General features: G+C 33.6%; 4 protein-coding genes and 1 non-coding gene across 6 annotated transcripts; 2 read left to right on the top strand and 3 right to left on the bottom strand.

Moving 5' to 3' along the window:
• The first annotated feature begins 312 nt into the window (after positions 1 to 312).
• Positions 313 to 3,824, top strand: LOC131616197 (serine carboxypeptidase-like 20). 2 transcript variants are annotated; one of them, XM_058887461.1, is made up of 13 exons: positions 313 to 432; positions 569 to 858; positions 1,300 to 1,376; positions 1,490 to 1,612; positions 1,704 to 1,806; positions 1,885 to 1,922; positions 1,998 to 2,099; positions 2,209 to 2,289; positions 2,370 to 2,612; positions 2,928 to 2,993; positions 3,065 to 3,186; positions 3,301 to 3,414; positions 3,570 to 3,824. In XM_058887461.1, exons 1-13 carry the CDS (start codon positions 425 to 427, stop codon positions 3,697 to 3,699), a joined length of 1,497 nt encoding a protein of 498 aa, XP_058743444.1. In that variant the 5' UTR covers positions 313 to 424; the 3' UTR covers positions 3,700 to 3,824. The 2 variants fall into 2 exon arrangements, with proteins under 2 accessions (XP_058743444.1, XP_058743446.1); XM_058887463.1 differs by having other exon boundaries at positions 315 to 401.
• A 120-nt stretch (positions 3,825 to 3,944) lies between these two features.
• LOC131616196 (linoleate 9S-lipoxygenase-like) lies at positions 3,945 to 7,443 on the bottom strand. The gene is made up of 8 exons (XM_058887460.1): positions 7,152 to 7,443; positions 6,762 to 7,069; positions 6,099 to 6,672; positions 5,924 to 6,009; positions 5,710 to 5,799; positions 5,308 to 5,606; positions 4,957 to 5,220; positions 3,945 to 4,871 (listed from the first exon to the last, which is right to left on the bottom strand). The coding sequence occupies exons 1-8, from the start codon at positions 7,360 to 7,362 to the stop codon at positions 4,115 to 4,117; spliced, it is 2,589 nt and encodes an 862-aa protein (XP_058743443.1). The 5' UTR covers positions 7,363 to 7,443; the 3' UTR covers positions 3,945 to 4,114.
• A 1,423-nt stretch (positions 7,444 to 8,866) lies between these two features.
• LOC131616195 (serine carboxypeptidase-like 20) lies at positions 8,867 to 11,630 on the top strand. The gene is made up of 11 exons (XM_058887459.1): positions 8,867 to 9,272; positions 9,348 to 9,424; positions 9,546 to 9,668; positions 9,750 to 9,852; positions 9,936 to 9,973; positions 10,052 to 10,153; positions 10,246 to 10,326; positions 10,407 to 10,649; positions 10,883 to 10,948; positions 11,020 to 11,141; positions 11,254 to 11,630. Exons 1-11 carry the CDS (start codon positions 8,999 to 9,001, stop codon positions 11,495 to 11,497), a joined length of 1,473 nt encoding a protein of 490 aa, XP_058743442.1. The 5' UTR covers positions 8,867 to 8,998; the 3' UTR covers positions 11,498 to 11,630.
• A 69-nt stretch (positions 11,631 to 11,699) lies between these two features.
• Positions 11,700 to 17,910, bottom strand: LOC131616193 (uncharacterized). Its single transcript, XM_058887458.1, has 3 exons — positions 17,749 to 17,910; positions 16,905 to 17,115; positions 11,700 to 16,563 (listed from the first exon to the last, which is right to left on the bottom strand). Exons 1-3 carry the CDS (start codon positions 17,905 to 17,907, stop codon positions 11,828 to 11,830), a joined length of 5,106 nt encoding a protein of 1,701 aa, XP_058743441.1. The 5' UTR covers positions 17,908 to 17,910; the 3' UTR covers positions 11,700 to 11,827.
• A 6,236-nt stretch (positions 17,911 to 24,146) lies between these two features.
• On the bottom strand, positions 24,147 to 24,218 carry TRNAT-UGU (transfer RNA threonine (anticodon UGU)). Its single transcript has one exon. It is a non-coding gene; the product is annotated as a tRNA-Thr (tRNA).
• Between the last annotated feature and the right edge of the window lie 2,288 nt (positions 24,219 to 26,506).

Below are 26,506 nucleotides of genomic sequence, written 5' to 3'. Positions count from 1 at the left end.
CAATTTTCTCTAATAAAATTAGTAAACATTCAAAGATAGTAAAATTATTCAAAGAAAAAAATATAGTAAAATTTTGATACATATCTTAAATAATAATATTTATTTATTGTAATAGTAAATATAGTAGGTACCTCACACAAATATTGTGGCAGAAATATATTTGTATAATATTCTTTCTATTCTTATTTATAATAGAAAATTTATTTTTTAGCTTGATTAAATGTATTTAAACTTTACAATTGATCAAAAATATTAATTATTTAATGAATATGAAAAATTAATTTTTTTTTTATAAATAAATAGAAGTAGAGGAGTAAATGGAGTATCACTTTACTTTTCTCTCTCATATTCATTTTGTCTCTCATATTCTGTAACAATTCTTGGCTTTGAAGTTAATCAAGGTTTCACAAATTCCAACTTGATCATGAAAAAGTGACTAATAAACTCATCATCACTCTTCTCTTACATTATTCTATAAATTTAGCTTCAACCTGTGTTTTTCTTGGCAAAATTGTTTTTTATTTATAATTTTAACATTAATTTTTGTTTCTGTTTTGAAACAAACAAGGATGAAAAATACAGGTGGCAGTGTCTGTGTGGTGTTACTTCACATTTATCTGAGCATTGTGGTGACAAATTCAGCACCAGAAAGTGCCATTGTAACGCAGATTCCAGGCTTCAATGGAACAATACCTTCCAAGCATTATGCTGGATATGTAACTGTGGATGAAAGTCATGGAAGGAATTTGTATTACTATTTTGTTGAGTCAGAAGGGAAACCTTCTCAGGATCCTGTTGTTCTCTGGCTTAATGGTGGACCTGGTTGCTCTAGCTTTGATGGTTTCGTATATGAACATGGTAATTATTCTTATTCTCAATTTCTGCATGGGTTGCAATATTATTATGTATAAAGAATAATCTTTTTTTAATGTGAATAGTTAAAAAGTAAATATAGGAAAATAGTGATTAATAATTGTGGTTTAGGGCTAACTCATCCTTATAAAACCGATTTGTATGTATGATGAAAATTGCTCTCACTTATAAACACATGTTCAGGTCATATATTGTATTGTCTGATGTGAGATTCTTAACACACCTTTCACGCCTATAATTGAACATCTGGAAATAAATGATGGATGGTCCGATAGCGGTAATCTGATTGCTGATGGCCCAATCTTGAACCAAGTTCTGATACGATGTTAAGAATTAGGGATGAGTTAGGCCTAAACCATAATTCTTAACATTGTGAATTATGTAATTCAGTTTATAAATCATGTTGCAATTGATTATGTTTTTCAGGTCCTTTCAATTTTGAAGCAGCAAAGACTAAGGGAAGCCTGCCAACTTTGCATCTCAATCCATACAGCTGGACCAAGGTATCGATTTCTTGAACTTTGTCGAATTTTGAAAGGGAAAGACGATTTTTTCTTCTCGTAGTTATGTTTTGTTTTTTCGATGTGTTATTTATGATTCTTATTTCGCATTATAGGTTTCAAGTATCATATATTTGGACTCTCCAGCTGGTGTTGGATTTTCATACTCTAAGAATGAAACTGATTATGTAACCGGTGACACAAAGACTGCGACCGATTCACATGCCTTCCTCCTTAAGGTAGTTAAGGAAACGGCTGGACTTTCGTTGTATTATTTGAACTAGAAAATCTGTATACTCATGGATTTCCTTTCTCTTTTGACAAAACCAGTGGTTTGAACTATATCCCGAGTTCCTTTGCAATCCTTTCTTCATTGCTGGAGAGTCATATGCTGGAGTTTATGTTCCTACTCTTGCCTATGAAGTAATGAAAGGTACAAAATTGTGTCCTTAAAGTGTTTAATCAATGCGTTTCAATCATTAGTAATCTTCACTTTCTCGATTTTCTGCAGGAATTGATGCTGCAGTGAAGCCGAAACTGAATTTTAAGGTCGTTTATCTTTAAGTGATCATATAATTGTTTTTAAGTCTATAATAACTGCAATCTGAAAGTCGTTGTGTGCAGGGTTACATTGTTGGAAATGGTGTTACGGATGAACAAATTGATGGCAATGCTCTTGTTCCATTTGTACATGGGATGGGTCTTATCCCAGATGAATTGTTTGAGGTAAAAATAAACCCTCTAAGAGCAAGTTCGGAACTTTATATTTTGTTTGAAACCTTGCTATGTTGTCTTGTAAGTATGTTTCTGAAAGTCACGATGCATTCTGTTGCAGGAGGCTAATCGTGAGTGTAACGGGAATTTCTATAATTCGGTCAGTGATAATTGTACAAACAAGCTTGCGAAAATTGATGAGGTGATTGAACTATATTGCAGTGCCGAGATCAAATGAACTACGTGAATTTGATACTAATTGATTGATCTTGCTATTTTTAGGACATTGCTGGGTTGAACATATATAACATTTTAGAACCATGCTATCATGGCACTGAGGCAGACAAGATTATCACTACTTATGCTAATTTGCCGTCTAGTTTCCGGAAGTTAGGCGAAACTGAGAAACCTCATCTTGTGAGGAAGAGAATCTTCGGCCGTGCTTGGCCCCTAAGAGCACCTGTCAGAGACGGAATCGTACCCACTTGGCCGCAACTTACCAGTAGCGACAATGTTCCATGCACAGTATGTTTCTTCACTACTATCTAAGTGTCTTTATTTACCTTTTAATATCGTCTTCTTAGCTACTAATGGATTTCATTGCTTCAAAATTCGTGATTTTTTTTCATTCTGTCTTATTGTATCATATTTGCTTTGTTTTTACAAATAAGATATGATCATAACCAATTTTAATATCTACTTCTTAGCTACTAATTGATTTCATTGCTTCAAAATACGAGGGCATCGTGATTTTTCTTCATTCTGTCTTATTGTATCATATTCTCTTCGATCAAATACTACCGGGTTCTTACAACTAACAAGATCTAACAATATCTTTAGGACGGCACTGTTGCAGACGCATGGTTGAACAATGAAGAAGTCAGGAAGGCAATTCACACTGCAGAGGTGAGATTTCTTGTATGGTACATATATGTTTCATGTGAAAGCACTAAATTATGATATTTTTGATGAAACAGAAAAGTGTGGTCAGTAGTTGGGATTTATGCACAGACCAAATTTCCTTCGATCATGACGCTGGAAGCATGATTAAGTATCACAAGAACCTAACTTCCAAAGGATACCGAGCTCTTATATTCAGGTGAATTTCAAGCATTACAGTATTTTTACACATATGCTTCCTCGATAATTGCTTTAGCGAAGACTTCTTCTTTTGTAATCGGTATAAACATTACAAGTTTCATGTTTCTTGCAGTGGTGATCATGACATGTGTGTTCCATATACTGGAAGTCAAGCATGGACGAGATCAATCGGATACAAGATTGTTGATGAATGGAGGCCTTGGTTATTCAATGGTCAAGTTGCTGGGTATTTGCCGCCATTTCCCACTAATCTTATCATACTATTTAATGAATCTTCAAATATTTTGATCATATAAACGAAAGGATCGCAATATGTTATCAAACTTGAGGATGTGACAATCTTGATTCTAAATTGAGTTACTTATATTTTATTTGCTGCAGCTTTACTCAAGGATATGACAAGAATCTTACTTTTCTGACCATAAAGGGAGCTGGGCATACTGTTCCAGAATACAAGCCACAAGAAGCATTGGAATTTTACAAACGTTTTCTCGCTGGATCGTCAATATAAGAAAGAGAGAGTAATGTTGCTATGGATTTTTCATGAACTATATTGATGATATATGGAGACATGATGTTATATTGTATAATATGTTTATTTCTCTAATTTATTACTAGATTTACATGCTTTTCAAATGTTCAGCTTGAAGTGATCATATAGCAATTATCATATTGTAAATTTTATGACGGTTTTTTTATGCGAAAAATGCTTAAACTGTCTACCTTTTTATTATATTATAGTACTTAAGCAAATGGTTAATAAACTTTAGTTAAAGAAGACTCGTTCGAGGATAACTTGGGTTCGAATATTGACTGAAATAATTCTTGGTTAGAAAAAAAGGGAGTGAGACACTACATATTACAAAAGGAAAACATGCAAACAGAGTCGGTGAACCCAAATTCTATGAACAAATTAACTTGATATGTCATAAGACAATCCTCTTCCCATGATTCCATCTTCTTGATCCGGAACTCGGCATCTTAGGATACAAAATATTATGGTCAATTTTTGCAGGGACACGCCTATTCTTGAGCTTAGGATCTTTATTTCTTTGCAAGATCCTTATCTGAATCTCCTTAAGTTCTTCTTTGAACTCAGCAAATCTATTCTGAACAATTTCATTATCTATCCAACCATGTGATGGTTGACATCTCAACAAGTTTATTTCATCGTATGCATTTTTCGAGAGCAAATCTACCAATGCTAAACCAAGACCCGTCTCAAACCTATCAGGTAACATCTTCAGAAAGAACTTATCGGGATCCTTGAGGAACTCACCGAATTCAACAGTTCCTTCTACGGGAATAAACTTCCTGCATAGTGTGGGTGAATTATCATTATGTGAATGTTTTTGGTGGTTTATAATTGCATGTCGTGCCGAAGCAATCCATATGAGAGTTGTTATTGCTTCTACAAGATTTGAGAGTGTTGTCATTTGGTACCACCATGTATCATTGTGGTTGTCGCCGTGGCCAATAGATCGAATCTCTGACCACCATGCTTGAAGTTCAACATCAGCTACAATGGCCTCGTTGTCTTTGTAGAAGAATGAGCAGAAGTCGTTGACCCATGATTTTATGGCAGCCCATATTTCAAGTCCATCAACGGCATAGGGATAATCCAACATGAGAAGTTGAATCCCATTTGGATTGTTCTCATCTAGGCTTTCTACAGCCATGCCCCTACAAAATCGATAATCTATCATTAGAATCTTACGATACATGTTAGTCATATCACGATTCACTAGCTATAATAGTTTCGATGTACCTTTTGAGAAGATCAGCAGGAAGTCCTTGTTCGGTAAATTTCCACTCTTTATAGAGATCACAAGTTATTTGCATACAGGTTTCGCCCGGAAATAATATTTTCTCAAGAATTCCACCAGAGTTAATAAGAATATGTCTAGTCAAGGCATTTATGTGCATGGTGTCTTTGAAATGAGGATTCAATATTTTATGGATTGGATGCATTACACTTAGCCTTCTTTTGGTAGCAATGATAAATGGTTCAACAACTGCATGTGTGTATAACCTGAAAAACTTTTCATTGCAGAATAATTAAATGACACAAATAACTTGTAGTAATTTAGGTTGAATAATAAAGGTTTTAATAACTCACCAATGGCTAACTAGTAGATGGTAAAAAGCATCATTAGCTAAAACATGAGCTTTGGCAAGCTGCCAAAGTGCTGCTTGTGTCCCTTGCTTTGATGGAAGAAAAATTCTATGGATTTCAAGAGCTAGAGATGATCCTGGCAAGCTGAGTTCTATAGTTAGTGGCTTAAGCATGCCATCACTCCTTAAGAATAGAAGTGTCCTTGATGCATAAGCACACACCCCATTTGCATTTATTCTGTTCAAATATGGCATGAGATAGTCATGGTGGTCCAACATGAATATTCTTCCTTGTTCCAAAGCCTAACACAATTTTATGGTGAAAGAGAAAGAAATAAATAAGTTCTTCATCCTAGGTTAGGGTACATAACTAGAAATACAAGGGTTCTAGATTGTTGTTACTTACCTGAGGAAGTGTCCATCCTTCAAGCATCTGTTCTATGGTTGATTGTTTTATTGAACTTTGTACTCCATATTTGTTTTGAGGTGGAAATGTCTTGAAAGGTAAATGGAAACCAACGATGATTAGGCCAAAATTGTGAGTTTAAATAACTTCGTGGCTACACAACTATAGATTTTATGGATCATCATTGGTTATGAATCATGAGTGTATGAATTACCATCAAGCACCGGATTCTGATTGGGTGTGTTCCTGCAAGCATTTGTCGTCCAAACTCCATGTCATCATTCCAAGCCCATTCATTTTCTGAAATGCATAAGATAACTCAAAATATCATAAATTATTTTGCTAATTAAGCAAAATATCAACATACAAATCATATTAAGCTCTTTTACCATATATGTTTTGAGGGATAGGACCATGCAAATGGTTTTCCTTGATTGCATGAGTTATTTCCTTTAAGTCCTCATTTGGCACCAATTTCTTTAAGTTGTCTCTGATCCATCCCTCTATTGTTTGGTTTCTATTGCTAGAGAGCATGTTAAGTATCGCTTCAAATGAGTCAACGCTTCTCGAACTTTGTTGAGGTAACGATTCCGTCTTTGAAGATAGTAGTTGTACTATGGCTTGGATAGAATTCGACTTGAGCTCCTTCAATTTGTTAGGACTAAATGTCTCGTCTGAGGGAACATATATGTCAAAACTTGTTGCTTGTGACCTTGAAGTACCTGATGTACTATTTTTTCGACCGGTTCTAACTCGACGTGGATACGGATACAACCTTGAACCTCCCAAGACAGGTCTAAAATGCTCTGAACCTTTATCAGGATCTCCGAGATCATTGTAGCAGTCATAGTCATAGATTCTATCCCATTCTTTTCTTTCATCCATTCCATTACCTCTCAATTTATCAAGCTCTTCATTTCTTAGTTCCAATAAAGCTCTAGGTGTTTGACTCGGAACATAGCACTGTCACGATTACACAAATTTCTGATTTCATGAATGGAACAACACAAAATTAGCCTTTAAATCAATCATGTAAATGGAACTTAACTTACTCTATTTGAGAAGAAAAGTCTATCAAATCTAGTCTTCTTGATTGGATAAATCCATGAATTGCAATCAAAGTGAATGATTCTATTTGTACAAGTTTCAATAGATGCAGAAAGAAGATAGAATTTCTTCTTGTTTTTGTTTTGAATCACGAAAGCTCTCGGAGTTCCAAAATATGCATCAACATGTATTTTAATCTTATATGTCTTAATCTTGGTTTGTGCATCATCAACATCAACATCATCATGGCGATGTTTCTTGCTACCACATTCTCTAAAATATGCTTTCTCACTCAACCACCCTTTACTGGTATCTGTTCAATACAATACAAAGTTTAAAACTGAATTATATTTTTCAATCAAAAGAACATTGTATAGTGTGTGAAGTTTACTTACTAGGATCGACTTCTGTGCCGCTATAAATCTGAACAGAAATGGATTTTCCAGGTATTGATTTGTTTTGATTCAAGGTGATCACAAACTTTCCTTTGAGAGTTAGTTTTTGGACAGCTTGGCATATAGGATTGAAGTTGTTCAAAATTTTGCTTTTGGTTGAAGAGCATTGCCACTTGGAGATACCAGAAGAAGGCTTTGTTGGGACTTCCATTCATGGATGATTTTCTTAGTGATAATGTTTGTTTGTATGTAAGTCATCATGATTGAGTTTTGCAGTAGTTATTAGTTGTGTTTGAAATTTTAATACTTGTCTTGTATTATACATTTTGGAATATGATACTTTGCTTGTCTAAGATTTTGTTCTAGTTAAGAAAATGCTATGAATCTTTGTTGATATGTTATAATGTGGCTTGTGTGTTAAGTAAAGTAAATGTTTATAAGTTATGCGTTTGAATGTGTGGAACATCTATATGTGTTTATGCACCATATATATATTTGGATTAATTGATTACTTTTGATTATGAAACTCTTGATACAATTATTAAAAATAAGAGCTTTTCCGATGTCGTTAATAATGTTTGTGACATTCTTTAAGTCAATTTTATGTCTTTGTCTTAAGGAAAAAGTTTATCTATTTCTATAACTTATGTAGGCTTATTGCATGGTTCTTAAAATATAAGAGATTAATGTGTAACGAATGGACAGATAGGTATTGCCAAGGGAAAAGAGGACAACTGGAGAATATCGTTTAGCTTTTGTAAGAAGGGTTAGTACAAGGATTGATGGTTCGGATTGAACAATAGGAGAAAATCTCAGGATAATCAATATCTCGTCACATCAATCTAAAAGAGGATAAAAGACACTTAAGTACACTAGGTAGGGTAATCACTCGTTAACCTGCATGCCTAGGGTGATGTGTTTGCAAGGAGAAGTAAAAATGACTCGGTGACAAGAAAGCATTAAATGCCCTTGTCTTACATTACTTTTGTTGTAGACTCTAAACGTTTTAATTTTAGAACAACAAAGATAAATCCTCATTTAACCGACCGCAATCACTAAAGACTCCCTGATATCCAAGGTGTACGTTAAGTCTTGGGGGCAACTGTTATGGTCGGGCAAAAGTGTCTTATAAGGCTTATTCATCTCGTTCGTTCTATTGAGCACAATGTATAAGTACAGTTATAAGAAAGTTTCAGATACACACTCTTTAATCTCCATCTCACTACGATTATCTTGAACCATAAACTGACTTGGGCGTTGGAGTTCTAACCATATAGACACTAACTTTAGATCCACCACACTAGAGATTAGCGACACTTCAAGATCAATGCCTCTAATTCAAAACTCTAATCATGTTCATTACCAAAAAGATAATTTAAAAAATAATCATTTTTATTAATTTAACAAATAAATTTTATAATTTAATCATTTGTTTTAACATTCTAAAAATATTAATAGTAGATTTACCTTTTTGAAGAATCTTTTCAAAATGCAATTATGAAAATATTCATATAGCAAATTCTATTCACATAAATCTCCACAATAAATGCCAAAACAAATAATTCAATGTAGTGATTTACTCCTAAAAAAAATACTATTTTAGTCTACTAAAGCTCAAACATGTATGGGAGTGGCAAAAGCAGTTTATCCAACAATGGAAGGAATGACACGCATGTCGTGGATGACAAAAAAAAACTATAAAAATATCACGACCAATAAAGACACTTTGTTTGTCTTCTTAGTTAACTTTGTTGTTGTTGTTGTTGATAAGATTCTTGTTTTTTTTGTTTTTAAGTTTAATAGTAGTATTACTTCTTGTTTCTATTTTTGTTCAAAACAAATATAGAATGAAAAAAACAGGTAGCAGTGTGAATTTGGTGTTACTTGTTGTTCACATAGTGGTGACAAATTCAGCGCCAGAAAGTGCCATTGTGACACAAATTCCAGGTTTCAGTGGAACAATACCTTCCAAGAATTATGCTGGCTATGTAACTTTGGATGAAAAAAACTTGTATTACTATTTTGTTGAGTCACAAGGTAATCCCTCTCAAGATCCTGTTGTTCTTTGGCTCAATGGTGGACCTGGTGGCTCTAGCTTTGATGGCTTCGTCTATGAACATGGTAATTATTATTCTTATTCTGAATTGTAGTAATTCTTTTGTTTATAAATAATGAATTTGATTATGCTTTTTTCAGGTCCTTTCAATTTTGAAGCAGCAAAGACTAAGGGAAGCCTGCCAACTCTGCATCTCAATCCATACAGCTGGACCAAGGTATCAATCTTTTTGAACTTTGTCGAATTTTGAAAGGGAAACATGATTTGTTCTTGTATATATGTTTTGTTTTGTGATTCTGATTTTCTGTGTTATTTATGATTCTGGTTTTGGATTATAGGTTTCTAGTATTATATATTTGGAATCTCCGGTTGGCGTTGGCTTTTCTTATTCTAACAATGAAACTGATTATGTAACCGGAGACATAAAGAATGCATTAGATTCGCATGCCTTTCTCCTTAAGGTAGATAAAGAAACGTCAATGTATTATTTGAATCGGAAAATCTGTATTCTCATCGGTTTTCTTTTTCTTATGACAAACTAGTGGTTTGAACTATATCCCGAGTTCCTTTCCAATCCTTTCTTCATTGCTGGAGAGTCATATGCCGGAGTTTATGTGCCTACTATTGCCTATGAAGTAATGAAAGGTACAGATTTGTGTCCTTAAATTAAAGTGTTTAATCAATGCGTTTGAATCATTAGTAATGTTCGCTTTCTTGATTTTCTGCAGGAATTGATGCGGATGTGAAGCCCAGACTGAATTTTAAGGTTGTGTTTATCTTTAAGTGATGAGATCATTGTTTTTTAAGTCTATAATAACTGCAATCTGAAAGTCGTTGTGTGCAGGGTTACATGGTTGGAAATGGTGTTACGGATGAACAAATTGACGGCAATGCTCTTGTTCCATTTGTACATGGGATGGGCTTTATCCCAGATGAATTGTTTGAGGTGAAAATAAACCCCTTAAGAGCAAGTTCGGAACTTTATAATTTGTTGAAACCTTGCTATGTTTGTTAAAGTCACGATGCATTCTGTTGCAGGAGGCTAACCGCGAGTGTGATGGGAATTTCTATAATCCGATCGGTGAAAATTGTACAAACAAGCTTGCGAAAATTGATGAGGTGATTTAACTGTATTGCTGTGCCGAGATCCAATGAACCACGTGCATTTGACACTAATTGATTGTTCTTGCTATTTTTAGGACATTGCTGGTTTGAACATGTATAACATTCTAGAACCATGCTATCATGGCACAGAGACAGACAAGGTTATCACTACTTATGTTAAGCTGCCGTCTAGTTTCCGGAAGTTAGGTGAGACTGAGAAACCTCATCTTGTGAGGAAAAGAATGTTCGGTCGAGCTTGGCCCCTAAGAACCCCTGTCAGAGACGGAATCGTACCTTCTTGGTCGAAACTTACCAATAGCATCCATGTTCCATGTTTAGTATGTTTCTTTATTACTAATTGATTCCATTGTTTCAAAATTCAATTGATTTCATCGCTTCAAAATTCGTATCGTGATTTTTCTTCATTTTTGCCTTATTGTATCATATTTGGTTTGTTCAAATACTGTTGAGGTTTTACAAATTTGATATGATCATAACCAATTTTATCGGTGATACTGCTGTATTACCTTTTCGTTGTTTGACAAGTAACAAGAACTAACAATATCTTTAGGATCTCAGCGTTGCAGACGTTTGGTTGAACAATGAAGAAGTCAGGAAAGCAATTCACACTACAGAGGTGAGGTTTCTTGTATGGTACATCTAGGTTTCATGTCAAAGCACTAAATTATGATATTTTTGATGAAACAGAAAAGTGTGGTCAGTCGTTGGGAATTTGTTTCGGACATAATTTCCTACGATCATGACGCTGGAAGCATGATTAAGTACCACAAGAACCTAACTTCCAGAGGATACCGAGCTCTTATATTCAGGTGAATTCCAGCATTACAGTATTTTTATACACATGTTTCCTTGATAATTGCTTTAGCAAACTCGTCTTCTTTTGTAATCGATATAAACATTAAAGTTTCGTGTTTCTTGCAGCGGTGATCATGACATGTGTGTTCCATATACGGGGAGTCACGCATGGACGAGATCAATGGGATACAAGATTGTTGATGAATGGAGGCCTTGGTTAGTCAATGGTCAAGTTGCTGGGTATACTCAAGGATATGACAACAATCTTACTTTTCTGACCATTAAGGGAGCTGGGCATACTGTTCCAGAATATAAGCCACAAGAAGCATTGGAATTTTACAAACGTTTTCTTGCTGGATTGCCAATATGAGAAAGAGATAGTAATGCTGCTATGGATTTTCGATGAATTTTATGAGTCTGTGGGTTTATATAAGATGTTATATTTTTATATGATATGTGTACACAGAAGGATCAACCTAATTGAGATGTTAATGTAATTGAAACTTGAAGTTGTGCATTAGATAATAGTAGAAATTGTATCAACACAGTGAAATTCTACGACCATAATTACATGACATTCTAGGTCCAACAAGTGTTCATCATCAGATAATAAGAGTAAAACAAGCAAAATATTGTGGACACTAGATAATTCAGTCATAAGCAAAATAGCAAAAAACAAAAGTAAGCAGTGGCAATAGACTTAGTCAAAAGGGAAGGCAGAAATGAGGAACTCCTCGTCTTCGAGGTCAACCTGCAGATTCTTGGATTCCATTAAAAAATCAACTTCTTCATTCTTGAATTTCATAACAAAACCCAACATGATTAATTCAGACAGTGCAGGGACATGATCGTGATTCTCACACAGAACTCCTTCAGATATTGCTTCAGAGAAATTTGAAGCATACTTCAATGAATCGCCAGGAACTCCATCAATCTTCTGGATGATGAAGTTGCAACTTTGACTTTCCCAACGTACCCTTTTGTTTGCTTTCTTGGTAATGACATCCCCTGATGATAGTGATAAACTATAGCTTACATTGAGTGGCTCCATTGTTTCGTGGAAACTCAAGTTGATAAGACTTTGAACGGCTTCATGTCTCTTTTTCGGTTCCATTTTCAGGCTAGAACATGCAAGAAAGCCAAGAATAAGCTTAACCAGCCCCTTCAAGTTGAAAATGTTATTTGGATCAACATACTTCAGTTTATCGCCGTCATTCACTAAGGATGATTCTTCTTTACATAGTGATTCAGAAATATTTCTAGCACCAATTTTTCTGTAAATCTCAGATAGCTTACACTTGGACAATGGTGTCATGTTATACTGAGGATACCATACAAAAACCTTTTCCTTCTCAAAAAGCTTCTTCATTTGAAGGTTATCAGGAATAAAAGCATCTTTCCTATCTACCAGAAATATTTCATTATTTCCTGATGTTGTTGGTAGTTTCATCAAACTCCCTGCAAGTTTTTTCTCTTCATTTGTGCTCAGATGTTTCGAGATAGACGTCCAGAACCTGCAGCACTCATCATATGACAATTGCTCCATTGACCTCCCCCATTCATTCCAAAGGTCAACATAATCTTCTAGCGAAGGCTTATTCTTGATTTCCATTGCAAAGTAGAAAAAAAGAAGAATACTGCTGTCGTCATAGATATCTTCTAGAACATAAAATTTTGAACCAAAAAGTTTAGCGGGGTCATGAACAATGCACTCTTTAGAGTCAACCCACTTGCCACCTTTGTTTCCATCCAGAATCCAAACCTTCCTTGCAGCATTCTCCTCGGGTTTCCAGTTGTGTTCACATAAGTACTTATATATTTTCACAATAGTATCATGATCAGAGAGAGACTCAAGGTGAACGGCAAGCAAGGAGCACCCCTTCTCAACTTCACTGATGACTCCTATGACATTGAGTTCTTTCTGGAAAGATGCAATGTTAGGTCCATAAAAATTCTCATCAATAAAAGGCCCATCAGTTGGATTCAAGAAAGAACTCCACTTGGAATCAAACAACAAACACTTCTCTGGAGGCCTATAACCAGCATGTGTCTTCAACCAATTTTCGGACAATCTTTTTCTAAAATCGTCGCCAATGGAAAGCTTGTTATCTTGCATTAGAAGTTGGATGCATTCCAGAAAAGAAAATACACTTTCAGGACTGATGGTGGAGGGATCTGAAGGAAAATTCAGACATTCGGGAACAAACCTCAATCCGTCTTTAAACTCAGTAACAACACCAATGCTCTTCAGCTCTGCCTTGTACTCATGTATTCCCAAATCACAACATTTGTCACCATAGTCAATGAAAGGGAGACAAGCTATAGAAGATATCAATTTCCACTTCGGACCATATAAAATGCATTGTTTTGGGCACCTAAAACCATCAACACTAGTATGCAACCACTTCGATTTACGTATGATGGTTTTGAATTCAGAAGGAAAACGATAGTCAGTTCCCTCCAGCAGCCTGCAACAAGAGAGAAATGAGATGACATTTTGTTGGTTAATAGAAGTTTCCGATGCCTTTTGTTCGAAGAGACTAGCAAATTTTTTGATGGCATCCATAAAATCAACCAACACTCCTGTTTGCTTCAATTCATCTTTGAAAGTGAAAATCTTCTCCCCATAAAATTCATGATCAATAACAGGAAGATCATCAAATACCTCCAAAATGCAGCCCCATACCGGGTCATACAAGAAACATTCACCCGGTGTTTTGAAACCCATGTTTGTCTTCAAGCAGTTTTTTTCCTTAAGCAAATTTAAGAGACTAGTAGGAGTATTCGAGTGTCTGATGCATTCCATTATCAAAAGAACAGCCTCAGCTGTCAAAGAGGCCAAATTTGAGGGTAATTTTAAATTCTCAATGACAACTTGGTAATTTCCACTTACATCAACTATCACTCCTAGCAACTTGAGCTCTTCTTTGTAATTATCTATTTCCTCACCAAAATAAGATTGATCGATGAACGGGATGTTACTAATTTGTGACGCAACTTGCCATCCGGAATCTTTCAAGACAGATCCCACAGGAGACCTAAGACCCCAAGAAGTCTTAAGCCAAGTCCCTTGTTTGATGCTGTCGACAAAATTGTCCAGAGGAAGAAGACTTTTCTTGAGATATTGGATGAAGTTAAGCATCAAAAGAACGTGACTCCTATGTAAAGAGAAAGACGCTGCTCGAGACATTAGCTCTCTTCCAATGAACTCACATGCTTCCTCACAATTGAGCATCACTCCAACCGTTTTCAGTTCCTCCTTGTATTCGTTTATTCTCTCCCCATAGAAATACTCATCAATCAGGTGAATGTCAACAAGCACTGAACCATTCTGCAAAAGTTTTCCCAATGATGAACCAATTAAGAATGACTTGGAAGGGGGCATGTATCCATTGCCTGTAACTTTAAGCCATCTGCCCCCTTTTATGCATTCCAAGAACTTCTTTGGTAGGCCAACTCCCCTTTTATTCAGATCCCGAATCCAATCCAAAAGTAAAAAGGCATTGTCTTTGGTAAGTGGTGTATCCGCTGCTGAAAACCCAGCATTTGGAGGAGATATATAAGGTATGTCAGAAGCTCCAACAAAGGTTTTGAGGAATTCAATAAGCTTCCCTGAATCCGTATGTTGGCCAGCATAAGAAGAATCATTTAGGTAAGCCTTTCCTAACTCAACATAATTTTCATTTCTCCATGGATTAGAACCAATCAAATCTGCCCATTTGCTCACATTTGCAGGAAGAAGAACTCCGTTTCTGCTTTTAGTTATACGTCCAAACTTGTCCACAAGTGGAATAATATTTCGTAGAGTATCAACCTCCTGACTTGACAAATAACCCTTTGAGATAGAGTGGTATAAGAAATGAGCATAAGCAATGGCGAGCTTGCAGTTACTATCGATAGAACGGCAGATAGCCAATGCAAAACTAAACACATCTAGAGTACGAATATTAACAGTTCTTAGCCATCCCAACAAATGAAGCTTATCGCGCAATTGGAAGAGAGCTTGTTGTGTGCTTTCAGGCATAAAAAACAGGTTTGTCACACATTCAAATACATTGTTCCAAGTGATCAGCCAAGAACAAGGACAATTCCTAGTTGAGGATGCTAGTACTAAACACCTGGCACCAGCACCTAGATGTCTGCATTCATTAAGACTGGAAAAAGACAGAATCCCATCAGAAGCCACATATTTAATCAATGGAATATCATCAGCAAGCTTTGACGGAAATCTAGAAACAAACACTAAAAGCTCAACATAGAGGTTTTCTGATACTCCATCCACAAGATTAGAACTCTGGATGCACTTTGCATACCAATCAAAATTCACCAGTTTCACCCCTAAAAAATTGAGAACGCAATCATACTCGCTTTTATCAAATGAAGAACTCAATATTTTCATCCCATCATGAGAAGACAGGTCAAGCAAGTACACTCCCTCCTTCTGAGCCTTTGTCAAAATATTCCAAAAGCTAGGAACTAGCCTGCTAACTTCACGAGGCTTATAGAAGTGCTTCTGGTTTGTGAATGTCTCAATAGGTAAGATATTTTTTTCAGCCAGTTTTGATCTGATTTTCTGCCTCACCTGATTGAAGTTTTCAAAAGGAGAACTACAAATTGGAAGGAACTTGAGCATATGTGGCAAGCTGGAGACTGGAACTTCATCTGAACCAGTGATAAGTGTTTTGAATGCATTTACAAAAGCTGATGGAACATATTCAAGTATCTGTTTATTCCACTTATCATCAAAGAGAATTGTCTCCCTTGATGAGGCAAGAACAAAATCAGCTTGAATTATGAAAGGAAAATTAGTGACCATCTCTGTAGGAAGAAATGCATAAACCCCTGGTAAGCTCTTATCTTTGTGAAGCCTCTCCTGATGTGGGAAGGCCAATGTCACAACACACTCTTCCACACCCCTTCTCCTTTCCACCACATTTTTCAACCTGACTGGAAACTTTTGCTTCCACATGTAGTAACTGCATTCCTTTTCGTCAGTACTATTTTTCCCGGCAGATAGATGGACTGTATAAGACTCGGCATTGATGTTTTTCCTTGTCTCAAAGTTAATCTCGCTTGAAATAGATACGGAAGTTTCAGTATTCAGTTTGGAGTGCCCATCATTATCTCTGACAGAAAGGTGTCTGATTTTTGAAAGGAACAATAAAACTTCCGGGTGGATGCTTGAGAGCTGCATTTTAACAGGTTTGACTTTATCCGGCTTCAAAGGCAAGATAATTGTTGTAGTTGGAAGGGAATCTTTATCAGCACCATATATCTTCTTTATATCCTCAAGGTTTGGTTTATCCTCAACCCATTCTGGAACTACATATCCAATTCTGCAATTTGGACATGGCCTCTCATTGAACCTTATCTGATATCCGTTGCTAAAAATGTAAGGCTGAGCAGTAACAAGAAACACGCTCTTGAAACCAATACCTGAAATTCAACCATAGGAGAGATTATGTCAAATTTGCATCATCTCCTTCAATTTGGCACGAGGAAACTAACCAAAGATTAGAAGCACAATTAAATCAGTTTTTGTTTTTTTTTCCTCCAATATCATAGCTAAAAATGTACTCTTTACAACAAAAGAAAAAGAGATATTTGACATAGAACTCATTCAAACAAATAACATGAATGTACTTACAATTCAGATATTAAAAATGCCAATATTAAATAAAATATTCAACTAATTATCATTAAAAGAAACAATATTAGCACAAGTACTTCTCGAGTCAAAAGTACAAAACTTTTTAGATTTAAATATGAGAATGTACCTTTCTCTCCGATGTAACCACTGCTCCTATTATCTTTCTTGGTTGATCGTCCAACACTGCAGATGGACTCAATGTTTTTTGGCGAAAAACCCTTTTCATTATTGAAAATAAGTAATGTGGCTGGTGCACCAGTACCAGTAATGTCATCAGAAGTTATGACAAACTCTAGTGTTGGACTCTCTCCTTCAATATAATGGTTGTCTTCAGCATTCTGATGAAGTTGACAATAAATTTACGGTCATGAATAAAAACAACTATAATTCAACAACATGAATGCATCAATCTAGATAGACACAATAATAGTTACATAAGTAAAATAAAGAGAAACATTGCTTTACATGTCTATGTGTGTGCGAGGTACGTAATGTCACCTCAATCATGCATTATATCTGAACAAAATAATTCAAAAGAAAAAGAAAGAATAAACATCATCTTAATATGTCTAACTCAACCTCAGTGACCGTCTTTGAGGGTACTCAAAGCAGACTACTGCACAGGGCGCAAATTTTGTCACGGTTAAAGAGTGACTAAAAAATGCCTCATAAAATATTTGTCAGACGACAAAATAGGGCCTCGATTTGTTTTTCAATAGTTAAACTACAGTAAACCTACACGGGACTTCCGAAAACTTAAGACGGCTCGAAGTTGAGTTAAGGGTTAAAAGAAGTTGAAAGTCTAGGGTTCAAGTTTTCAAGTCCATGCAATGAATACAATGACTACAGAGAAAGAATGTAAATGTTAAAGAGACTAAAAACATAGTACTCTATTACTATTATTATCAATATCATGCATGATTATAAGAAAGCAAAAAAGTGAAACATAGAAGATGAAAGGGTAAATGTACTTGAATGAGCTCCATGAGGAAATGAATATCTTTAGCATAAAGTTCAGCAGAGAGATTCTTGACAGCATGATGAAGATCTTCAGTCAAAGGGTTAGGTTTCCCGCCAATAGAAAACTTTGTTGTCCGTATATCTTCAATGTGTTGTTTCGGTGTAGCCATTAATCTTGAGTCAATGAACTAAACATGCATTACTACAGAGTCAAATGAAATGGTTGATGAACAAAACAAAAACAAAAAAAGTGTGTTGGTTGGTTACCTGGAAGAACGTGTGTTGTTTTGGTTCAGCTTCTTGGAGAAGAAAGGTTGAGAATGAGAGTAGTTACAAGAAAAGTGTGTTTGTACTTTGTAGGCATAAAAAACTCATTTTTTTACCATTTCGCACGATTAAAAAACATGAAAAATAATGGTAACGTGTACAAGTTAAGAAAAAGTTAAGAAAGTAATCATTAAAATTTTGTATTGAAAGTTGTATATTCACTACTTTTTCAATGTTTAAGTTTTAATTTATTTTTAAATGAATACTACTTTGATATTCTGTAAACTAATAAACTATCCGTGCTGCCGCACGGGTACATTTATTTGATATTATATATATAGTTTGTTTAGATATTTAGAATATTGAATGATAAGTATAATTATATAAAAAATTAGATATTCATGAGTTTATATAGGTTTAAATAATTTTGTATAGTTAATTTGTATTCAAATGCATATTGAAAGCAATTTTTATCAAAAAAATTTTTGTGTGAATTTAACTAATCGTGTTCCGTTACAAATAAAAATTGTTAATTAAAATAAAATGGTTATTTAATTGATAGTGCCCCGTGAGAAAAATAGAAAATTTTGACATTTGAAAATAAGAATTTTGTATCTCAAATAAGTATAATGTCAACTAAAACAAAATATGTATTTTGTTCATAGTGATCCGTGAGAAAAGTAGTAATTTTGACATGTGAAAATAATTTTTTTAATAATTATGAATAATTTTGACATTTGAAAATAATTTTTTTAATAATTATGTTAATTCAATTTATTAAAATTGTGAGCGAAAAAATAATTTGTATAAAAAATTAATGATATTCATGAGTTTGTATAGGTTAAAATAATTTTGTATAGTAAGTTTGTATTCAAATGCATATTGAAAGCAATATTTATAAAAAAAAAAAATTTGCGTAAATTTAACTGATCGTGTCCTGTTACAAATTTATTTAATACGATATAGATTTTATTTAAATATACATCTAAATTTGAAATGAGTTATTTAATTATAAAATGAATAATAATAATTTAAATTTAATTTGAATATTTGAAAATAAAAATTGTGTCTCAAATAAAGATAATTATTAATTAAAATAAAATGATTATTTTATTGATAGTGCCCCGTGAGAAAAATAGAAAATTTTGACATTTGAAAATAAGAATTTTGTGTCTCAAATAAGTATAATGTCAACTAAAACAAAATATGTATTTTGTTCATAGTGATCCGTGAGAAAAGTAGAAATTTTGACATGTGAAAATAATTTTTTTAATAATTATGAATCATTTTGACATTTGAAAATAATTTTTTTAATAATTATGTTAATTCAATTTATTAAAATTGTGAGCGAAAAAATTAAAATAAAAGTGAAAATATTGGAGAGAAAAATGCAAGAGAGAAAGAGAGAGAAAAGTAAGTAGAAATGAAATGAAAAATAAATGTGGAGAGAGAAGTGAGATAGAATAAGAGTAGTGTAAGAAAAATAAGAAAATAAATATGAATAAGAAAGTTGAAATGTAAGAAAGTAAGTGTAAGAAAAAGAAATGTGGGGGGAAATTTGAAATTTGAATGAAAAGAAGAAAAGGAAAAGGTGAGGATATGTGGGAAGTGTAGAAAAATAGTTGGTTTATGAAATGACCAAACTAACCCTTGAGTAGAAAATTAGTTAAAAAGGAAGGGCAATAATGTAATTGTGCAGGACTATTGTTTTGATTGCTAGATTGCTAGATAGTAGATTTTCACTATTTTTTTCAATGTTTAAGTTTTATTTTATTTTTAAATGAATACTACTTTGAATTTGATATTCTGTAAATTTTCACTATTTTTTTCAATGTTTAAGTTTTATTTTATTTTTAAATGAATACTACTTTGATATTTTGTACATTTAGTTAAATAGAATTATCTCGTATCTAATATGTACTCCCCCCTTCTTTTATAAATGTCACTTTTGTAAAAAAAATTATTTTAATTTAATTGTCACTTTCAAATTTTAATGTAGTAATTATTATAATTTTGTCAAAATTGTCCCTAACTAATTATTATGAGAGAAAAAAAAGTATATTGAAATGTTTAAAAGTTAATGGTATTATAGACAAAATAAAAATTATAACTTAAAAAGTAACTACCATTATTAATTTTCTTGGTATGTGTAAAAAGTCAAAATGTGACAATTAAAAAGGAACGGAGGAAGTATTCATTACTATCATAAATATAAATAAAAATATTGAATTGAAAATAATACAAATAGTATTAATTATATGGTTATATATGTTTTTAATCTATGTAAATATATCAAAATTTGGTTTTAGTACCTCTAACATTTTTGTTTAATAAGCCTCTTTATTATGCATCTCTGCCATCAATTTTACTTAATGGACGCACACGTGGACAATGATTTGGCATTTTTTAAATAAAAAAATTGTGAAGCTATGCTCAGTTGTCAATTACACAAACTTATATGTACTTAGAGTAAACCTTACTAACACAGTGTCACACTGTATGTACTTAGAAAACATCTTAAAATTCATTCCTTTTCCTCTGCTATGTTTTTGTTTCAAAAGAAGGTGAAGTTGTTCTCCACACTTCCATTCATTTTCGCCACCTTTAATAATCATCATTGTACTTGTCACGACTTGTTTATTTTTGTTATGGTTGCAGATTCTACATTTTGCTTCTCACGATAGTGTTGTGGTCCCAAACAAGGGTTGAAAGGTGCATGCTTGTGGTCTCTTGACATTGAATCTGAGGTAGGTCTAGTTGTCTATTATTAGATTCCATTTTATCGAATCTTGGTCTGGTATATTTATTTATTTGTGTAGTGTGTTGATTGAGAATAAGGTTTTTCCATATTAAAAAATGTTCATTGCGGGTCCAATGTTTATTGTCCTTTTCACTGCATTTTTTAGGAATGGCTTTATTTAAGGTAATATTTTACACCAAGGGTCATTTTGTAAAAGATCAAATTCTGACCTACGAGGGTGGGGAAGTTTATGGTTTTAATGATTAAGACTCAGGTTCGTGGTCGTTTTTTGATACCCGTGATCTAATTATGTCAATAGATCCTGGGTCTGAATACAAAAAAGTTAGGATGTGGTGGAAACATGCTGATGGTAGTCTATGAAATGAAGCTCATACTGTTGAAGTTCCACCAAACTCAAAACATGCTGAAGTTCCATCAGTGCAGGGATCTACTCCAGTAGAAGCTGAAGCTCATACTGAAGTAAATCCTGAAGTTCTATTTGTTCAACTAAATCATGAAGTTCCACCTGTTCAAGTAAATCCTGAAGTTCCGCCTGTGCAAGTAAATCATGAAGTTCCACATGTTCAAGTAAATCATGAGCTTCCACATGTGCAAGTAAATCCTGAAGTTCCACCTGTTCATGTACATGCTGAAGTTCCACCTATTCAAGTACATACTAGTGATCCTGCACCAAACCCAGATAGAAGACGATACCTTGATGAAATCGATCCAGATGTTTTGAGGCAATTCTCAATGATATCAACAATGAGGAAGGAAATGTTCTTGACATTCCACCACTGAATGTTGACCTAAGTCCTATAAAAAATCAGGCTGCACAAAAATCTGGACCAAAAACTTTCTTTGGGTCTGTACCAAAAGTAAAAAAATCTCATGTGAAACCTGCCTTCAAAGATCATGTAAGCGTGATCATATGTTGTTACATACTTTTAATTTTCAATCTTTCTCTGGTATTGACTATGGTTATGGCTCTAGTATGTATTTTTAGGTGGAAGCTTTGAAAGAGTCAAGGAGGACCTATGTCCAAAAACTGATGTGCGTACTAGTAAGAGCGAGGGGCCAGGTGTTGAGGTGCAGCCTAGTAAAAGTGAGGGTCCAGTGGTGCAGACTAGAAAGAGTGAGAGACTCAAGATTGTAAAAACTAAAAACATCAAGGGACCAGGAAAAAACGTTGATGATCCAATTGTGATCATTTAATAAGATACTTTTGAGCCACCTGTCAAGAAGGGTATCAAAAGCTGGCAAGACATAAAAACACTTGACTCAATGAGGAACCTATTTAGATCTTTTTGTTATATTTTGAAGTTGAAAACTATGTATAAGTTGGAATCTATGTTTGCTGCAAACTTTTAGCAGATACTTGTAATTTGCTTATGTCTTAAGTTGCAAACTTTCTTATTTTGGTCAATGTACAATCTCATTCCATTTAATGGATTTATTTTGGATAATATATTTTAATGCTATAACGTCATTTTGAGCACTACTTGTTGAATTTTTAGCTATAATGTCACTACTTTAAAAATGCCAATTTAGTGCAAACTATGTCCAAATTTGTAAAAGGCTTTATGATTGAAAACTTATTTTATCATGACATCAGTTTTGAAGAACTTACTGATACAATTAAAATTACAGTGACAACTATGCAAAACTATGTGCAAATATGCACACTATGTACTAAATAAATCTGTTTTGAAGAACTTACTAATACAACTAAAATTCATTAATCATAACACAATCTTATCATAACACAATCTTACACCATAACCCAGTGATTACATCGCCCATAACACAGTGATTACATTGCTCATTACTGATGCTTTCAACAAATACATTTGCATAGTAGGTAAACATTAATCAGAAGAGAAACCAACAAAAATATAAACTTAATTTTTCTAGTCCATGCCTCTAATATCAATTTCGCTTGCAGCTTCATGTTCTTTTTGGAAGCATGATACAACTCTCTCAGCAATTTAATAGTCTTTAGTTCCTTTAGCTTTTTGACATCTACTAATTCGACACCAACACTGTCGTCTTCAGCCAGATCTTTGTCCCATACAAATAAATCGCAAGTATCTCCACTCTGCCAAAAAGGACCCCTCCAGAAGAGCCTACCTTTATTTGGACCGTTCTTGCACATGTATGAAATTATTCGTGCTTCACAGCCACACTTCCTTCCTCGTTTGCCGCGCACAGAAGACGACGCACTATTCATGGGTTTTTAATCATCGGTTCTGGAATAAGACATCAAAGAATCTTAGATGAAGAAGACGAATGACGACTTTGATATTCTAAAAACAAACTAAGCCAGTAAAAATTAGGAACCCTAGGACGAATTAGGGTAACGTATTTGGGGAAGAAGGATGAAGTATGCGTAGATGGCAAAGATATGTGAATATTTATGTTGGTAATTTGATTACACACGTGGAAATTATCAAATGTGGAACTATTTCTCACTTACTCACACTTGCATTATTATTCTAACATCCCCCCATCAAGTGTGAGTCCATAATGCTCCCTATCACACTTGTACCGCCATTGACACATTGCAACGAGATATCACTTCTTGGACATTTAGATACAAGTGAATCACACTTGTACCTCTGTTGACACCTTGCAACGAGACACCATTTATTGGGGGGAATAACTAAAGAGACACACCACTTATCCACCTAAAACCTTAAGGTGATAGGTGAGTGGGTTCTCCCACTTATAAATTTTCAAGTCACCACATTCCTATCCAATAGTTTTTTACTAAGGAACATTGATATATAGTGTAAGACTAGGCATATTTGTTAGAGACACACCACTTATCCACCTAAAATCTTAAGGTGATAGGTGAGTGGGTTCACCCACTTATAAATGTTTAAGTCACCCCATTCATATCCAATGAGAGACTATTTCCTCACTTACTCACACTTGCATTATCACACTTACATTATTATTCTAACAATCAAACCCTTCAAAACATGTAGAACATTAAACTTATTATCTAACCAAAATTTGTCTAATAAATATTACTACAAAGTTATATTATTATGAACACCATGAATCAAAGAAGTCCTCAATATTTAGCACATATTTCCTAACTCTCGTTTTATTATATCCTTAAATATTTATTATTCTATTTCTTTTTAAATATATAAATTTATATTTCACATTATCATTAATAAACGACAATTTTGTAAAAACCTTTATAATTTTTCTTTTTCATACAACAACTATTATTTATTTAAAATGTGTGAAAAGTCTAAAACCACTTATAATAAAAAATGAGGTAGTATTATATTTGGGTTATATATATAATATTTAAAAAAATGATTAACTGTGTTGATTCAATAAATAAAGATATATTAGGGATAAAAAAATATTGAAAAATATAAAAGATGCCCTCACGCAGGATTGAACTACAGACCTTCAGTTTACAAGACTGACGCTCTACCACTGAGCTATAAGGGCTTGTTGATTTTTTGAAACAATTATTTTTTTTAAATTAAGAAAATCTTTAATGTGACACTTTTTTATGAGATTTAATGAATAATTGTATATTATGTGGTTAACACATATATGTGGTAGTTAAATGTATTATTGTTTTTATACTTATTTTTTGTTAGATAATATTGTTCATTTATTTAATAAATGGTTATGATAGACAAAATATTGAATAATTTATTTTTGTATTTATGTTTTTTTGATTGGCCAACACATTATTTAAATAAATATTTGTGGATATAAAGAAATGTAATAATCCATATTCAAACTCAGGATTTCATATAAAATATTTTTGTTACATAACTAGTGAATACAATAGCCATGACAATTCATTTCATTATTTAACTAATGAGTTAATATATTTTCTTAACAAAATTAGTTTTAAAAAAATGACAGTGTATTATTAATGACTTGAAAATTATTGGTTAATTAAGTTTATTATATGATTAATAAATTTATCTTGTTATATTTTTAGTAAAAAATTGTGTTATATTTATTATCCAGTACTTTTATCTGTGCATAAAAAAAAATTAAGAATAGATATTGTATTTTAAAAAATATATATAAATGAAATAATAACAAAATTTTATATCTTTATAAGTTATGAATATAAAAATAATAATAAATTGGTGGAAATAAGTTCTTGAAATTAACGCTTAATTAAAATTATGAAGAGTTTTTAATATGAAAAAAATAAAGTATTTGAATAATTAAATACAATTAAGCGGGATATTGATGGATTTGATGAGAAGTTGTCTTAATATACTAAGGATTATATAATAAAAAAATCAATTTAAATATACAAAATATTTATTAACCACATAATAATATATGTATTATAAATGAATTAACTATCTAATAAATATTTGAATATGAACTAGATCGTGTTTCAAAAAATGAGTTTAAAAAATAATTGATCATCTATATTATAGGTCACTAAATGTGTATTTGAGTTGCGTAAATCAATTAATTATGGTATGAATAGTAATATTAAAAACTTGTCTTAATTGCAATTTAATCCTTTTATTATATTCGTTTGATCCCTTCATTTTAAAATTCGATGTCACGAGTATTGCTGCCAATTTGAATAATGAGGAGATTAGGAGAGCGATGTTCGATATGAAGCCATGGAAGGCTCCGGGACCAGATGGTTTCCCAGTCGGTTTTTATCAAAAGGCGTGGGATGTGGTTGGAGAGAATGTGACCAAGTATGTTCATAGAATATGGGAGAAACCGGGAGAGATAACTAATATTAATCAAACTGACATTTGTTTGATTCCGAAAGTGGACAATCCGATGATGGTTTCTCAGTTCAGGCCCATCTCCTTATGTAATACCATCTATAAGGTGGTGAGCAAGATAGTTGTGGGGCGTCTCAAGATCCACATGGATAAATTGGTGTCTCCATACCAGACTGGTTTTGTTCCAGGCAGGCTGATTCATGAAAATATTATAATAGCGAAAGAAGCAATGCATTCAATGGAAAGAACAAGAGGCAAGACAGGATATTTTGCTATTAAAGTTGATTTGTCGAAAGCATACGATAAATTAAGCTGGGAATTCATTTGGCGTACGCTTCAAGAGATTAACATTCCTGAAAAGTTGTTGAACGTGATAATGAACTCAGTCACGAGCGTTGAAACGAACGTTAACTAGAACGGTACTAGGAATGCGTTCTTCCGTCCCAAACGAGGCATTCGGCAGGGTGATCCGATTTCTCCATACCTTTTTGTGCTGTGCATGGACAAGCTGTCCCACTTAATAGAAGAAGCAGTAGACAACAAGAGGTGGAAAGGTATAAAACTTGGGAAAAATGGTATAACAATTTCGCACTTAATGTTTGCCGATGATTTGCTACTCTTCAGAGAAGCTACAGAGATGCAAGTGAAGACTGTTATGGAGACTCTCAACATGTTCTACAAAATGTCGGGGCAAGAAGTTAGTTAGGAGAAAACTAGTATCCTCTTTTCAAGCAATGTTCCCAGAAGTCTACAAAAAAAATTACTGCACATTACCAAATACAGGCAGACTAAGAGTTTTGGGAAATACCTAGGAGTTTCTCTAAGTGGAAAAAGGCTTAAGAGACAAGACTTCCAATATATCATAGACCAAGTTGCTGCTAAATTAAATGGTTGGAAGAAAAATAGTTTATCATTGGCAGGAAGAATCACTCTAGCGAAAAGTGTTATAGAAGCAATCCTTATTTATCCCATGATGACTAACAAGTTACCAGCCGCGTGCATTGATGAAATTCA

The sequence above is a fragment of the Vicia villosa genome, linkage group LG7, assembly GCF_029867415.1.
Source record: "Vicia villosa cultivar HV-30 ecotype Madison, WI linkage group LG7, Vvil1.0, whole genome shotgun sequence".
Taxonomy (NCBI): Eukaryota; Viridiplantae; Streptophyta; class Magnoliopsida; order Fabales; family Fabaceae; genus Vicia; species Vicia villosa.
This window is presented reverse-complemented; position numbering and strand designations above follow the sequence as displayed.

Coding starts and splice junctions, on each gene's coding strand:
- LOC131616195 (XM_058887459.1), top strand. CDS start 8,999: ATGAAAAAAACAGGTAGCAGTGTGAATTTGGTGTTACTTGTTGTTCAC. Junction 9,853..9,935: donor TGCCTATGAAGTAATGAAAG/GTACAGATTTGT, acceptor GATTTTCTGCAG/GAATTGATGCGGATGTGAAG. Junction 9,974..10,051: donor AGCCCAGACTGAATTTTAAG/GTTGTGTTTATC, acceptor CGTTGTGTGCAG/GGTTACATGGTTGGAAATGG.
- LOC131616193 (XM_058887458.1), bottom strand. CDS start 17,907: ATGGCTACACCGAAACAACACATTGAAGATATACGGACAACAAAGTTT. Junction 17,116..17,748: donor TCCTCATGGAGCTCATTCAA/GTACATTTACCC, acceptor CAACTTCATCAG/AATGCTGAAGACAACCATTA. Junction 16,564..16,904: donor TGGTTACATCGGAGAGAAAG/GTACATTCTCAT, acceptor GTTGAATTTCAG/GTATTGGTTTCAAGAGCGTG.
- LOC131616197 (XM_058887461.1), top strand. Junction 2,290..2,369: donor AGCTTGCGAAAATTGATGAG/GTGATTGAACTA, acceptor TGCTATTTTTAG/GACATTGCTGGGTTGAACAT. Junction 2,994..3,064: donor AGGCAATTCACACTGCAGAG/GTGAGATTTCTT, acceptor TTGATGAAACAG/AAAAGTGTGGTCAGTAGTTG.
- LOC131616196 (XM_058887460.1), bottom strand. CDS start 7,362: ATGGAAGTCCCAACAAAGCCTTCTTCTGGTATCTCCAAGTGGCAATGC. Junction 7,070..7,151: donor CGGCACAGAAGTCGATCCTA/GTAAGTAAACTT, acceptor TGTATTGAACAG/ATACCAGTAAAGGGTGGTTG. Junction 6,673..6,761: donor GACTTTTCTTCTCAAATAGA/GTAAGTTAAGTT, acceptor TAATCGTGACAG/TGCTATGTTCCGAGTCAAAC.